This window comes from Pongo pygmaeus, chromosome 9 (assembly GCF_028885625.2).
Source record: "Pongo pygmaeus isolate AG05252 chromosome 9, NHGRI_mPonPyg2-v2.0_pri, whole genome shotgun sequence".
NCBI classification, from domain to species: Eukaryota; Metazoa; Chordata; class Mammalia; order Primates; family Hominidae; genus Pongo; species Pongo pygmaeus.
Genome location: NC_072382.2, coordinates 2,864,140 through 2,879,108, shown reverse-complemented (window position 1 = coordinate 2,879,108; position 14,969 = coordinate 2,864,140). Strand labels below are relative to the sequence as shown.

Genomic DNA, 14,969 nt, shown 5'->3' with positions numbered 1-14,969 from the left:
ATCCTCAGCCAGAGCAGCCAGGCAGCCGCGGTGAGGCCACAAAGGGCCCGAAGAAAGGGGCTGCGGGAGGGGCCGTGAATGGGTCGGGGCTGCACATGCCACCGTTGCCCGGGCGACGGCCCTCTCACGGAGAGGTCTGCCGGGCCATTGTCCGGGGCCCGCAGGACGTGCCACACACCAGATGGTCGTGTGCTGTCTAGGTCACTTATCGGGGGACAGAGTGAAGGAATGCGGCCGGCACGGCGGGCTGAGGCGCCATCTGTTCCCTCAGTCCACGGGCACCGGCGGGCATTGAGCACTCGGCCGGCCCGGCCCAGCCTCCGCCATGGCTTTAATTAGCTAATTCCATAATTGGGCTTTATTTCAGGTAAATTGCATTTCACACCCGAGAGGGCTGCAATGGCCCGTCCAGGAGTGGAGTCCTCGGGCACTTTGTGCGCAGTCCATAATACGGACAACAACGTGGGCTGGGTGCCGGGGCCGCGCCCGGCCCAGATGGGCGGCCCCATGGAGCTCCCTGTGGGCCAGGGTCCCGGGGTGGGCGGCCGGGGCTGGGGGGCCTGGGCGCTGTGGAGGGCCCTGCTTTCCGGCCGGCATCCCTGGGTTTCCACAAATATTTACTCAACAAGGAAACAACAGTTCCTGCCTTTCAGTAACTGCTGCTCCCGCTCCTCCCCGGGGGTGCAGGCCAGGGAAGCCTGGGAAGCCCCGTGCTGCCCCTCCACCTCGTCCATCCCGGTCAGTGCTGGCCAGGCCAGATGCCAAGACCCATGGGTTGGGGGCACGGGCCCAGTGGGCTTGGCACCAGGTGGGACCTAGGGCCTTTCCCTCTGACAAGGGCTTCTACCCCTACTCCACACAGAAACCTGGGGCCCCTGTCCCTGCCACCTGCTGCTGGCCGCCTCCTGCCCCCAGTGGACTCAGGACAGCCCCATCCTTGAGATCTCAGATGCCCCAAGCCCTGATATTCTGAGACTTCGTGGTGGGCTCTGGAAAGAGGACAGAAAGGGGCTGCAGTCTTGAAGGACTGAGAAACGGTCCAATAGCTGAGGTGTGGGCACAGCAGATGCACCTGCCCTGGTTGAGTGTGTCTGTGCCGAGAGTGAGGCACTCTTTCCACCTTAGGAGAGGAGAGCCTCACAGAAAGCTGCAGGGACAGGGTCAGGGCGAGCAGGGTGGTGGCCCCTCTGTCCCACTCAGAGAACTGGACAGGCTAAGGGAGCATCGTGTTACCAATGGGGAAATAGACGCCTGGAGGAGGACAGGGGTGAACATATGGGAGCCTCAGGGGCCCCAGGCCTTCCTTGCACCCCACCCCCTCCAGAGTCTAGCCCTTGGCATCCTGGGGAGTGGGCCTGGGTGGGGCCTGCTCCCAGAGCGGAGCATGTGGGTCCTTGGTGAAGGGCCACCCTGGCCTGGGAGGGGCAGACAGAGAGGCCCAGACAGAGCCCATCGGCCCCAAAGGCATAGAGTCTGCTGGAAGACAGGCAGTGACCACACTATGACTGCACTTCATGGCCAGGGCCAGCCCAGGGCCCAGAACAGGAGCGACATCGCTGAGCTGGAGCCTTCGATGGCATCTTGCAGCCCCTCTGAACCCTTTGAACTCTGACCTACTCCTCGGTACACGGACATAGCATTCCTATTCCACAGCCACCTGGGCACTGCTTCCAGGGGAACTGCAGGGGTCCTGACTGTGGGTGGGGGTCTCCTGGGGAGGAAGCAACCCAGAGGCCTGCAGGCATTGGTGGGAGCTGGCCAGGGATGTGGAGGCTGAGCCCCAGGTTGTCCCAGAGACCCCATGGATGCCCCAGGAACCAAGGTGAGAGCAGTGCCCAGCCCAGCCTGTGATTCTCCACGTTTATTAGGAAAAGCTTGCACAATTAATAATCAAAATCACACCGTGAAACTCATTAAAACACAGATCCAAATCACCACAAATTATTGATTTCTATGCGACGTAATGCCCAGAAGGAACCCCTGTCCTGTGTAGGAACCGTCACTCCTCTGCGGCTCAGCAGCTGGCAAGGGGAGGTGGCAGTCCCCTTCTGTGTGTTTGGCTGGCTGCTGGGACTGGGTGAGGGGTTGGAGGTGGGAGCCCCACGCAGAGCGGGCTCAGGGGTGGGGAGGTGGGGCTCCTCTCCAGCTAGGAAGAGCTGGCAGTCTAACCCAGGGAAGTGGGCGTTCCCCCCACTCAACCACGTGCCCTGGGGAAATGGTGGGACTGTCCCTCCTGCTGGAAGCTGGGGGCTCAGGAGCAGTCTCCACAGTCTCCTGCCCATGGGTCAGCATTTCCTGAGAGTGAGGGAGCCAGCCCCAGGCCCTCCAAATGGGCTCCTGGGCTTTTATTGCCGGCGGCCCTGTAGTCAGCGTGGGCTGGTCCTGCCCTGCCTGTGCCTGGCAGGGTCCTGGATTTGAGGCTGGGGTCCAGGGGTTGCTCTGTCTCCCCTCAGGAAGCCCCCTGGGCCAAGCAGGGTGGGCCTGCACTCAGCCTGTGCTACTTCCTGGCCATACATGGGCCAGGCCCGGTGCCCCGCCACTGGGTCCCAACCACCAGGCCAGTGATGTCAACATCACCATGTGGGGGCCAGGGCGCTAGGGGTAACAACTCAGACCTGAGATGGGGCCCCCACACCCAGCCAACTTCTAGTACCCACCAGCCAGGAAGAGGTGGCCTTGCTGAGCCCCCAAGCTCGGGCTGTGCCGGACAGCATGCTCCATGGGGTATTGGGCCTCTGAGAGCGGGGCTCTTCTCTCTGGGCCTTTCAGGAGGTGGCCGCCTTCAGAGAGGGCCACGTGAGGCCACTCTTGGCCTCCCCTCTCAGGACCACCCCCCAGCCCCAACCCCCCCTCAGGACCCCTCATCGGGGCCCCTCCTGGGCACGGTCAGCTGCTCGTAGGTGGGCAGGGTGTTGCTGGGCAGGAAGAGCTCAGGGTCGACGGAGCCGCCATTGCCGCAGGGCTGGGTGATGTGGGCCCCGCCCTCTCTGGGGGGGCCGCCGCTGCTGGGGGTGCTACCACCGTGCAAGGAGAGCAGCTGGTGAAGCATGTCGGTGATGAGTGCCAGCCTCTGGTCCAGCTGCGTCACCTGCAGGGACAAAGGCAGACGAGAGAGTCAGTGGTGGGAAGCAGCCAGGTGTGCAGACAGCCTCAGGGCCCAGGCTTGGGGCCGGGGAAGGGAAGGTGCCAACCGTCTCTGCGAGTGCGTGCTGTATGCAGGCGGCACGCACGTGTGCACCCTATGTCTGCAAGGCCCTCGGTCGTGCCTGTGTGTGTGCAAGGAATGTGCATGTGTGCCCACTGGAGTCCATCCCGTGCATGCTGGGAGTCCCTATATGTGTCCACAGGCATGTAGGCTCAGGGTCAGGAGCTCTCCTCTCCTCCTTCTCTGCTCCCCAGGCTGGCCGGCCTTCTGTGCCACATCCCCGCATGGCAGGGTCTGCACCAGGGACGCGGACCTGAAATATTTGGGTTTGCGGCAGCCTTTGGCTTCTTGAGGCCAGGCTTGGGGACCTTTGGGTTAAGGGTCAAGAAAGGCTGGGGGCTATGTCTACTGTGTCTGGAGGAGAACTGGACAGAGGGCAGGGTTCAGCAAGGCTGGCTCATGGGCAGGGCCTGGGGTGGTTGAGGAGGCAGAGGCCTTGGGCTTTGCTTGGCTGTGCAGGGGATGCCCCTGTTGGGCTACTTCCAGGAGGGGCTTGCAGGGCACAGGGCTTGTGCCTCTGCAATGCTTTCTGCAAGGGGGGAGGGGTGGGGTTTTTTATCATCCCCCAGGAACCACTATGCCATGTCTTTAACCTGGCAAGAACACCACTATTTTCCCAGACACCATCTGCACCCACATTCTGTGGTCAGAGCGTGCCCTCTGGCTAGCCATGTGGCCTCCACCTTCTCAGGGGCTGGTTCTGCAGTGAGCTATGTGCCAGGGTGGCTGCCCTGCAAAGCTGGCAGGGAGGTCAAGGCAGGACAGAACCTGAAATGCACCAGCGCAGAGAGTAGGTGCTCAGAGGCCTCGCAGTGCTGCGGGGGCAGCAGAGAAGGCCCAAACGAGTGGAGAGCCAGGTGGTCTGAGAGCTCCTTGGAAGGACAGCACTGCTGGGGAATGAGGCTGGAGCCCGGCCCTGGGTGGGAAGTGGCCATCCAGCCTTGATGGGGAGACTGGAAGGCCCTGGCCGGCAGGCCGGCACCCTCAGAGCAGGTGCTGGGTGGAGCAGGGCCAACCCCAGGGGCAGACTAGGGCAGGTGAGGGAGTCCAGGTTGGGGACCCCTCTCCCTAGGAGGTTGGACCTGGGGGCCCCAGCATGAGTGAGGGTTCGGGGAGGGCGCACAGCTCTGTTGGTGGCCACAGGAGACAGGGCTGCTCCTTCAGCCTGTGGTGTTCTTGCAGGAGAGCCCCTCAGCGTGCTCTGTGGAGAATAAAGTAGACCCTCCCCCACCGTGGGTACCTGGAGGCCTGGAAAGACCTAGAAGTGGCGGGGGAGGGGCAAACAGATCAGCATGTGATAAGGGCTGAACAGCAGAGCTGCTTCAGGGAAACGTATGGCTCCAGAGAAAGGCACGAAGATGACTCAGCCACAACAACGTCAACCACTGGCTCTAAGGACAGGCAGCAGGCGGGAGCTGGCCCGGTCCACCTGGCCGTGCACTCCAGGGGTCTGCACCGTAGGCTGCTCCGGGTGGGCCTGGTCCCTCACGCGCCCAGCCCCACTACTGATCCAGCTGGATAGGCTTGGGGCGAGGTGTGGGCCAGGGCTGGGTTCTGTGAGGGTGAGACCACCCCAGGGAAGATGCTGCTGGGTGACGTGGGCACAAGCCCCGGTATGGCCAGAGAGGGAGCAACCAGTTTGCCAGGGTCCGGGTGGACCCGGGCCAGCTTCAAAGGCTGGGTGCTGTGGTCGTCACCCACCTACCATGGAGGCTGAGCAGGATAAGGAAGAGGTGGCCAACAGGGTGCTGTGAGAGGCTGAGATGAGAGAGGGGCGCCTGCCTGAGTGAGACCAAGCGTCTGTCTAGAGGGCTAGGTGGGCAGCCTCCACCTGGGCGGTGGGACTGTGCCCTGCCCAGAGCAGGAGCCCAGGGGACCCACTCCCAGCCCCGGGTGGTGGGGGCTGCAGTGTGGAGGCTCCCTGGCCCCCCTGTGGTTCTGCCTTGCAGGTATGGGGTGAGTCTGAGACCCAACTGTCCCGAGCACAAGGGCAGGTGTACGTCCGAGGTCTGACGGTCCAGGCCAGAGGGAGCCCCATGTTTCATTTTTCCCAGATAAACCTGATGTGAAGCCCAGACTATGGAGAAAAGGGGTGCAGGACTTCTGTGGTTTGGCAGAGGCAGGGGCCCAGGGACATCCACCGGGGTCCCTCACACCCAAGGACCTGCCAGCACTTCAGTGCTCTGCAAAGCCACTTGGGGACGAGCCACAGGGGCCCACACTCCATCCCACAGATGCAGACACTGAGGCCCAGGAAAAGAGGGTCAGGGGCACTGGCTGAGAGTGCCATGTCTCCCATCCTGTCCCCACAGCTCCCACACCAAGGCTCCATCTCGAGACCACGGAGCTGCCATGGGGGAGGACGCAGTGTGTCAGGTAGGGAGCCAGCGAGAGCAGAGGGCAGGGTGGGGCGGGGCCTCTGGGAGGGGGACCGGCTTGAGGTCTTGTTCTTGTTCACCCTGTCCCCTGTGGCTCCTGCTGACGGCAGGACCAGCCCTCTCAGTCCCACGACCTGCTCGTGCCTGGCAGGGGCCATGGGAGGTCGCTCAGCCTTCAGGGTGCACATGAGGAAACTGAGGCCCAGAGACCTACAAGAGCATAGCAGATCAAAGGTGCAGCCAGCCTGGGTCTTTGAGGGCAAAGCCCGGGTTTGTGTCCTAGGGCCCACCTCAGCTCCCTGGGTCCCGCATGCTGGTAGCGCTGAACGAGGTTTGCCCTGCATGGCTTACTGTCACTAACTGTGCAGGCCCCAGCTTGGGTATCAATTGGTTTGGCATTAATTAAAGCACCAAATACATCACAGATGAACATTTGTGGTTTCATAAATTTTCACTTTATGGCACTTGAACATCTGTCCAAGTCCCACATGTGCTAATGGGTGTGGAGGCCTTCATAGGGGATTCTTGGGACAGAAGGAGACAGTGGGTGTCAGGGCCTCAGGCAGGCTGTGCAGGCTGAGGGTGTGGCTGGAGCCGGCGCTCGGTCCTGAGCCACTTTGGTGACAGCTCCTCCCGGCAGGGAGTCCCGGCACCGTGTAGAGAGGCACTCAGCCACCTTTCGGGCAGGGAGGCAGCCACAGGGCCGAGCTTGCTTCCGACTGACACTGAAGGGCTCCCTGAAGCTGCCTGGGCCAGCGTCAGCCCATGCCTGGCTCTGGCTGGTCCCAAGCTCACCTCAACTGCTGCCTGTGCCAACTGGGGCTTTGAGGGACTGGCTGGGGTCTCTGGCCCCAGAGACATGCTCTCATCATCCCAGCTGCTGGTGACAGAGGCCCCGGGGGTGGGCCAGGATGTGGGCTGGATGCCCAGGGCGGGTCCACAGTCTGATGCATCATGATGCTGCCCCCCTTGTGGGAAGGACCCAGGCCTGGGCTACAGGTGGCTCCTCTGCAGCCCCAGAGTCTTAGCTCTGACTCAAGCACTTGTCATAGCACGTGTCCCTGAAGAGTCCCACCCCACCACTCTGCAGGCAGGGTGCCTTCATCTCGCTGGCACATTTGGTTTTTTTGGCGATGGAGGAGCCTGAGAAGCACCTCGCATGGCTGAGGCCAGACCCCACCCACAGGGAGGTGCATCTGGGCAGGTGCCATCGGGGAGCTGCCGCCCTCGGGGAAGGCAGTGCATGCTCTAGGCACTGGGGCTGGTTCCCCAAGAACTGCTGGGACAGATCAATTTTGGGGATCTCAGCCTCCGCCATTATTTGCAATTTGATAGTGATTAAAAGGCAAGGCAGACAAAAGCTGCTTTGTGCCCGGCCTGCACTCACCAAATTAATAACCATAAGAGACCTATGCAGCCCTCGGAAGAGAAAAAAGCAATTAGAATAACAGCTAGTTAGAGAGCCCCGGGCGGCCGGCGATCAAACCCAAGGCAACGGGGATTCCTGTTTGATGTGGTTATGAATTTGTTTTCAAAAGAAAATCTTGAAAAAGAGTCTTTCAAGGGAAATTTTTGCAGAACCTGCCCGGCCTTGATCCCCGCCTAGGACCGCCAAAGGCCCTGGCCTCGTGGATGCCAGACTGGCCAGAGACAGGCGGGAGAGGCCGGGCACACCCGTTGCTCCCAGGGTGGGGGTCCTGTTCTCTGCCTGGGCTGCAGTTCCCCAGGAGGCAGCAAACTCACTGTTCCCTCTAGCATCCTTGTTGGGCAATGTCTAAAGACCAGGCAGGGCCTCCCTGGGGCCCTCCGTAGGGTCGCAGGGCAAAGGTCACCTTGGCCTTCCTCCTGTCTGCCCTGAGGAGCCAGCAGTTACTGAGCCACTCTCAGGGCGGTACCTAGAATGTTTCATATCAGGCTCTGAGCAATCGGATGTCAGACCCGGCTCCTGTGCAGAGCCGGGCACAAGTGGCAATAGGTCACAGCATGTGGTAAGGTCGCAGTTCATGGCAGGGCATGGAGCGATTGTGTTTGACTTTGCTTTCGTGCTTCAGTTCTTGGACAAAAGTTGACCGTGTTTCTCACTGCTGAGGTTTTATTGCCAGGCCCTTGGGCAGCTGCCCTGCTGGAGCTTGCTGTGCTGTGGCCAGTGGGAGATGGCCTCAGAACCCGCCACACCGCTGCAGGGCCTTGAGCACACAGCACCTCCTCACGGGAGTGTGCAGGCAGGCGTGTGTGTGCCGCAGCGGGTCTGGGGTCAGATCCTGCCTCTGCTGCTTCCTGGCCGGGTGACCTTGGGAAAGTCACTTTGCTTCTCTGAACCTCAGTTTCCCTGCCTATAAAACGGGGCAGCTGTAGCACCTTCCCCCAGAAGGATGCTGAGGGGATCAAGTGGACTGAGGCATGAAGACACCAGGGACAGAGTGTGGTGCTCAGTGCACTGTGAGCCACCCAATGACCATGATCATTAGGGATTCCTCGAGTACACGTACAGTCGCGCATGTGTGCCTGTGGCCTGAGGCCAAAGGAGCATTGCTATGCACACGGGAGGCATGCTAGGTGAGCCCGCACATGTGTACCTCGTACGTACCTGTGGCTGTATGAGTGTGGGAGACTGTGTGTGCAAGAATGCAGGAACCACCCTGCACACGATCTTGCACAATTCCCTTCACTTTCCATTAGGTTGTTCTCTGGGCTGCCCAAGGGTTGGAGTGCACCTGCCTGCGCCCCGAGGCCCCTGGGCCTTTGTGTGTTCTACAGAGGTGAACACCCCCTGCAACCCATCAGAGGAGTTGGGGGTGCTGCTGCGACAAAGCTGCGTGGAGAGCAAGCAGCAAGTCCCATGGCATGGGTGCTTGGGCAGGTACCAGGTGTCCTCTCCTAATGGGGAGACAGATGGCACTGAGTCTGGGACCCATGGTCACACACATACCAGCTGCTCCACCTGTCCCCCAGAGCTCTTCACCTGGGCAGTGTCCAGGCTGGGTGTGAGTCTTGGCCCAGAGAGTCGAGTGTCATGGCAGCCCCTGTGCTCAGGCTCGGGACTGGCGCCTGTGGTGGGGCTGAATTGGCAGGCACTGAGGGTGAGTGTGTCCGCTCAGAGGCTGCAGACCAAATCCTCAACCTTGTCTCTGTCCCTGGTGTCTTACTGTTGTCTGCCAAGCAGCCAGAGGAAGCTCTGCTGCGGCTGGGGACCCACACCGCTCATGGTCAGTTATGTTCTCAGCGGGTCCTCGGCACAGCACAACCATGCGGCAGAGGCCTCGTCAGCACCACCCCAACACCCTTCCTGGGGCTGCCGCTGCCTGGCTGGCCCTCACTGACTACCCCCCAGGAGCGGGGTTGCCTCCCTCTGAGAGAGGGCCAAGATGGTGAAAGACCCTTCCCCCTGCTGCTGACATCCACTTTTGCCAGCTTCTGCTCACCGATGGATGCTTGGCCCCCCAAGGGCCTCAGAGGCGCCATGTCCCTGACTGACCACTGTGGGGGATATCTCAAGATCATCACCACAGGACCCTGGTTCCCTTCCTGGGACCTCGGATGTCTCCGTCAGCTATTTGCTCTCTCCAGGGGCTCCAAGGCATGCAGGCCAACAGCCCCACAGCTCAGCGTGTCCCAGCAGGAACTCAGATTCCTCCCAAGCCAGCCCGAATCCTGTATCCACAGGGCACGACCAACTTACCCAGGGTCCCCGGTGTGCACCTGCTGTCTGTGGCTCTCTGGTCTGGAGCATGTGCTCTGAGCCTGCCCCCCATGCCCCTTGCCCAGGCTGGCAGCATCTTTTGCCTGGACTGTCACAACCACCTCACCGCCTGGCTATGCCCCCAGCCTGTTCCCCGCTTGTTCCAGGCAACAGCCAGGCTGAGCCTTCCCTCCCAGCCTGGGCCAAATCCTTCTGCAGAATTCCCACTGGACTGGGAGTAAAATCCAGTCTCCTTTTGCAGTGCCCCCAGAGGTGTCTCCTCCGCTGGCCCCTCTCCAGCACTGAGCACGCCCATGTCGATCTGAGCGCCCATCTCAATCGGTCCCTGGGGCCTTTGCACCCGCTGTTCCCTCTGCCTGGAATGCTGTCCTCTGCTGCTTTGTATAACCTTAGCTCAAAATCCTGGGCGGCCTCCTCGTCTCATCTCTCCCCATGTTCCTCTAAGCCTTCACCACTCCCTGAAATGTCCTGGTTTATTGATCTCCTTGCTTGGTGTTTTGCCACCAGCTGGAGGCCCAGCTCTAGGCCAGGCAGTCACCGTCTTAACCCCAGACAGTCTCCCAGAGCCTGGAGCCTAGAAGATGCCCAGTAAATACATGGAGGGTAGAGTTGGTGCTGCACAAATGTTTGTTGAATTAATAAGTGAGGCCCCGGCCAATTTCCTGGGGCCCCAAGGCTGGAATGAGGGGGTAGAAGCCCCCCAAGCCCACTCCCTCCCAGCGTGGGTGCTGAGCAGAGAAGCTGAGGCTGGGACTGGGCCTTTTCATGTTCATTGATTTGTAAGGACTCTGTTAAGAAAGATGTCAAGTACACGTCACACATGTTTTTCCCTAGTGTGCTATTTGTCTCGTGTATGGATTTATGGCATTTATTATTTTTTTGTTTTGCCACACAGAGGTCTTACTTATGTTTTGACTTTTTCACGTGGTCAAAGCCATCCATCTTTTCCTTTATGCCTTCTCATCCTGGGCGTGCTTGGAAGGGCCTCCTCCATTCCAACGCCAAAATCTTTTTTCCTAATACATTTTTGTGTTTTACCCCTAAATCTTTGAATCACATCGGATTGATTCTGATCTACAGACTTACTTTTGCAGGTTATCCTGTTGATACCCCACCACTTATGGAATGATCGACCTTTTCCCCACTGGATTAGAATGTCCTTTTTGTGTATCATTGACCCTGAACAACACAAGTTTGAACCATGCGGGTCCACTTCTACGCGGATTTTCTTCCTTCTCTGTCACCTGAGACAGTGAGAGCCACCCCTCCTCCTCCCCAGCTGACTCAACGTGAAGATGACGAGGATAAAGACTTTTACAATGATCTGCTTATGCTGAATGAATATCTTTTCTCTTCCTTATAGTTGTCTTAATGACATTTTTCTCTAGCTTACTTCATTGTAATACATGAAGCATACAAAATATGTGTTAATTGATTGTTTATGTTATTGGCAGGGCCTCCAGTCAACAGGAGGCTATTAGTGAAGTTTCTGGGGAGTCAAAAGTTATACATGGGTTTTTGACTGGGCAGTTCGGGGGTCGGTGCCCCAACCCTGCATTGTTCAAGGGTCGATGGCACAAAGTTCCTGCACGTCTTCATGTACTTTGGCGTCTACGCAGAACTGCCCTAGCGACCGCTCTTCTACATGCTTTGATACCGGGAGCCAGGGCCCTGCTGTCTGGAGGTGAAAGACGACAGGCTCGTTCTGGCATCCAGTCGGGGAGTGGCAAGGGGAGCTGGAACCCACCCTCTCCCAGGTGACCTCATAACCTCCCCTCTTGTCTCCCTGGTTGGAGAGGTCTCGCTCCTCTGCTAAGAACCCGGAGAAGGCCTCTTCTTTGTACTCTGAGCAAACAACAAAGTCCGCACCACGGCTGTAGGGGCTGAGGGATCCCAGCCCCTGCTGCCTTCCCTCCCCCAGCTGGCTCCAGCCACCAGAGCCTCCTCTCTCTTCCTCTCGGCCCGCACGCCTTCCTGGATTCTCCCTCGGCTCAGCCCTCACCTCGTCATAGCCCCCAGGGGTCTAAGTGTGCCGTGTCTGCTGACATGAGCTGGTGCCACATGGCCCCATGCTCCTGGACACGCAGCCACCTCCCTCCCTGCATCTGGGTTGGGGCTGACGTTTGTGCCAGAGCCAGAGCTGTCACATCCACAGCCTCACAGACCTGCAGAGGCTGTTCCGTGCGGACATTCATGTCAACTTCAGGGTGGGGACAGAGGTCATGCAGGGAGTCAGTGGCAGAGCCAGGGGGGCCCACGTGGCACACCACTCCCTGGGTGGCACTGGAGCCCCTTTGCCCTCTTCCCTTGGAAGGGGCCTGGGCAGGGGGCCCAGGAGCACCCAGAGGCCAGGGAGCTGCCTCACTGCCAGGCAGGTGGGAGGGGGTGGGGAAGCCCCAGGCTAGGATGGGGTCTCGAGCCTCCCCAAGGGCTGGCCTATCCCTAGCCTGGCCTCAGGAGCATCCTGCTGGCAGACGCCAGGCAGGGGCGGCTCTGCCCAAGAGCCCAGGGCAGCTGCCCACCTGCCCATCTAGTGCAACCCCAGGCGGGGCTGGTCCCACCGGCCTCTGTTCAGGGGCCAGGCGGGTGGGAATGTAGGGCAGGCTGGAGGCCCAGGAGCCGTGTTTGTGCTGGCGGCAGGCACAGGCCCCACCTGCATTTGATTCTCTGCTGCTGCCTCCTGAGCTGCCCCCTCTGGCGAGCCTGCAGAGGCCCGGAGGCCAGGGGACACCAGGCAGAACACTTTGTTCAGGGAGCCAGTGAGCGCTCTGCTGCCTCAGCCAAACCCCAGCCCGGCTACGGGGAGGTGGGCAGGGGAAGCCAGGGCTGCCTGGCCGTTCTCGCATCATTGCTCCAGGTCTGCCCACATCGGCCCTGCTGCCCCCACATCCTCCCCTACCCTGGGCCCTCAGCCACTTGCTGGGCCATCTGGAACCCCTGAGTGCACCAGCCCCTAGGACTCCAGCAATACCCCTCGCCGTCCCCGGAAAACCACAAGCAGACCTTAGATACTTCATCTCGCCTCCCTTTCCCAGCCCAGCAGGGTGGCCCCATACCACTGGAAGTCAGACCCCTGTCATAGGCTCTAAGCCTCAGTGGCTCTGGATAAATGCCAGAGTCCGCTCACAACCCTATGGTCTGGCCCAGCCCCCATCCCTGGCCTCATTCTGCAGTCTGCTTCCCAGCGCACCGGTCCCTGGCCCCCAGCCCCAAGCCTGCTTCCTTCTTTCTGCATGCCGTTTCTCACTCCTCCAGGTGCCCGATGGGCATGTGGATAGTTTTGCACCTGTCCCCCGATGCTGCCAGTGGATGTGAGCCACGTGAGGTCAGTCTGGCTTCCTTCTGTCCCCACCTCTGTCTGCCTGGTCCCTACTGGTGGTGTTTGCTTCTCAGAAGTAGGTCCCCTTCCTGAAACTGCCATTGGCATGCAGCGGGTATACCCCAAATATTCCTGAACGCGGGCCGGAACATTTCTGGGCTGGCTCCCTCAGGCTGTCCCAAGTTGCCACCATTTTTCTCTAAGATGGAGACCTCTGGGGCCCATGACCCCCTCTCCTTCCTGCAGACAGAGAAAGCACTGGCACCTGCTGATCTCCCACACCACAACGTCCACTTGCTGGGTGAGAACCCTTGAGGCATCCCCGCTGTTCTTGAGATACCAGCCTCGGCTGAGGGTCCCTTGCCTCGGGCCCCTGTGGCCCCCTGGGCACTGCTCTTCTCACCCCAGAGCCGGTTTCCTCTGGTTCCTACCTCAGGACCCTCACATGGGCTGGCCCTGCCTCCTGGAGCACCCACCCCTCTCCTTAGCCTCCAGGCCCTTCTCATTCTCCAGGCCCCAGGTGAGGGTCTCCTTGGTGAGGCCCCCTCCCTTCCCCCTCCTGGTTTGGCTGTGGCCACTTCCCCTGCTTTCCATCCCCCACCTCTGTCTGCCTGGTTCCTGCTGGTGGTGTTTGCTTCTTAGAGGCCGCCTCCCTGAGGGCAGGGCACTGCACAGCCAACAACAGTTCAATGGCCTCTTGCTCACTGGGAGACCCTGGGCCTTGGTCACCTCTCGAGCAGGGAGGGGCCGGTGAGTCTGTTCTGTGGCACAGTGCAGCCTGGGGGCTCAGGCCGGGGCATGTCTGGGAACGGAGGCTGTGAGTGTGGGGCAGGCTTTCCTGGGCCCCAGGCCACTCCCTGGGCCTGAAGGGAGGGGCTCAGGGGAAGGATGAGGCCCCTTGTCCCCCAGCACCCTGGGCACCACCGAGAGGCCTCTGGCCACCTCTGTCCCTCAACATTGGCCACGCCCACAGCCTGCTGTGTTCTGTCTCCACCCAGGCATCTCCCCGGGCGCTCTTGGCTGTCCCTGCTGGCTCAAGATGGTGTCCTCTCTCTGGACACTCGAGAAGCTGCCCAGGGTGCTCCCAAACATGCACACCATGTGAGCCTCTTCCTCAGCCTGCGTGCCGCACCCTGCCCATCCCCAGGAGAGGGCCGCCATGCCCCGTGCCCCCAGCCCACAGGTTCTCTGCGGCTGGGGTGCTTGTCTTCCTGAACCCTTTCTGCAAACGCCTCACACATTTGCTTCAAAATTAGTCTGTGTACAGGGTTTTTCATGGTATAAGTACTCTATGAAGACATTCTCCCACCAAATAAAGACATTTCAAAGACACATCTCCATCTCACCTGTCCCCATTTCCCTCTAGGGCCCCTGCCTGCCAGGTAACCAGCTTAGGGATCTGATGTTTCTCCTTCCAGCAACTTTGATATGCAGCTCGTGCCTGGTTCTGCCTGGTCAGCGAGGCTTAGCATGAGTGAGGCGAGGCGTGATGTGACACACATGTGGCTCTCCACTGCTTGTTTCCATGCGACACACTTGTGGAGGCTGCAAGTAGAATCACGTGGACAGTGCTCGCTCCTGGGACGGCTGTGCGGCCCTCCTTTCTGTGGGGATTGCTGACATCACCATCCAATCCCTGCTGGTGGGTGTGGAGGCTGAGGGCTCCACAGGCCAAGTCTTTCTGCCTACATGTGCTGGTGTTCGGGGGGAGGGGTCCCCTCTTCTGGGGAGCTTGGTGGCGGCAGCCAGGCTGTGCTCTCCCACCTCTTCCCCTTGGAGTGCAGTCTGGCCTCACCCTCACCTCCTGGGTGAAAGCATCTACCTCCCGGCTGAAACGTCATCATGCCTCCCCACAGACAGACGGATAGACAGTTGGGCCTCCCTGCACCTGCTCTGTGGGTGTGGGGGCTCCTGCTCAGCAGCAGTTTCCAGACCCTTCTCCCTGCTTTCCCCAAGCTACCCGCCTTGAATCTGGGGTGCTCTACCTGACCCATCCCCTCATTTCTAAAGATTTGAGCCACTGGTCCTGTCCCTTTCCCTCAGAAATGCCTTTGTGACACTTGGCTGCTTTCAACTCTTCCACCTCTCTGCCTCTTGGTCTCGTCTTTACCTTCTGCTAAAGGTCCTGACCCCCACCCCCGCCACGCCATGGGGCACCCCATGGTGGTGCCTCCTTGGGAGCAGCTCTGCCCTTTCCCTGTGACCTTTGCCCCGCCTCCTACGACTTCGACTCCCACCTGTCCCCGACCCCTGGGACCACTGACCGGGCCCGATCACCCTGTCACTGCCCTGTCATCTGCTTACCCCACACGGTGCTCTGCTGACCCAGGTCTTGCTGTCTCCCAACAGCCCCACGAGGCTTCCCGT

The 14,969-nt window shown here is 60.3% G+C and overlaps 1 protein-coding gene across 2 annotated transcripts in view; it reads right to left on the bottom strand.

Annotated features, from left to right (window-relative positions):
• Positions 1-1,847: 1,847 nt before the first annotated feature.
• Positions 1,848-14,969, bottom strand: part of KCNQ1 (potassium voltage-gated channel subfamily Q member 1) — a 405,949-nt gene continuing 392,827 nt past the window's right edge. Inside the window, exon 16 of one of the 2 annotated variants that reach the window (XM_054438695.2) lies at positions 1,848-3,088. In XM_054438695.2, the coding sequence (XP_054294670.1) occupies positions 2,852-3,088 (237 nt within the window). In that variant the 3' untranslated portion in view covers positions 1,848-2,851. The remainder of the gene's footprint in view (positions 3,089-14,969) is intronic. The other variant, XM_054438696.2, reaches the window with a different exon arrangement.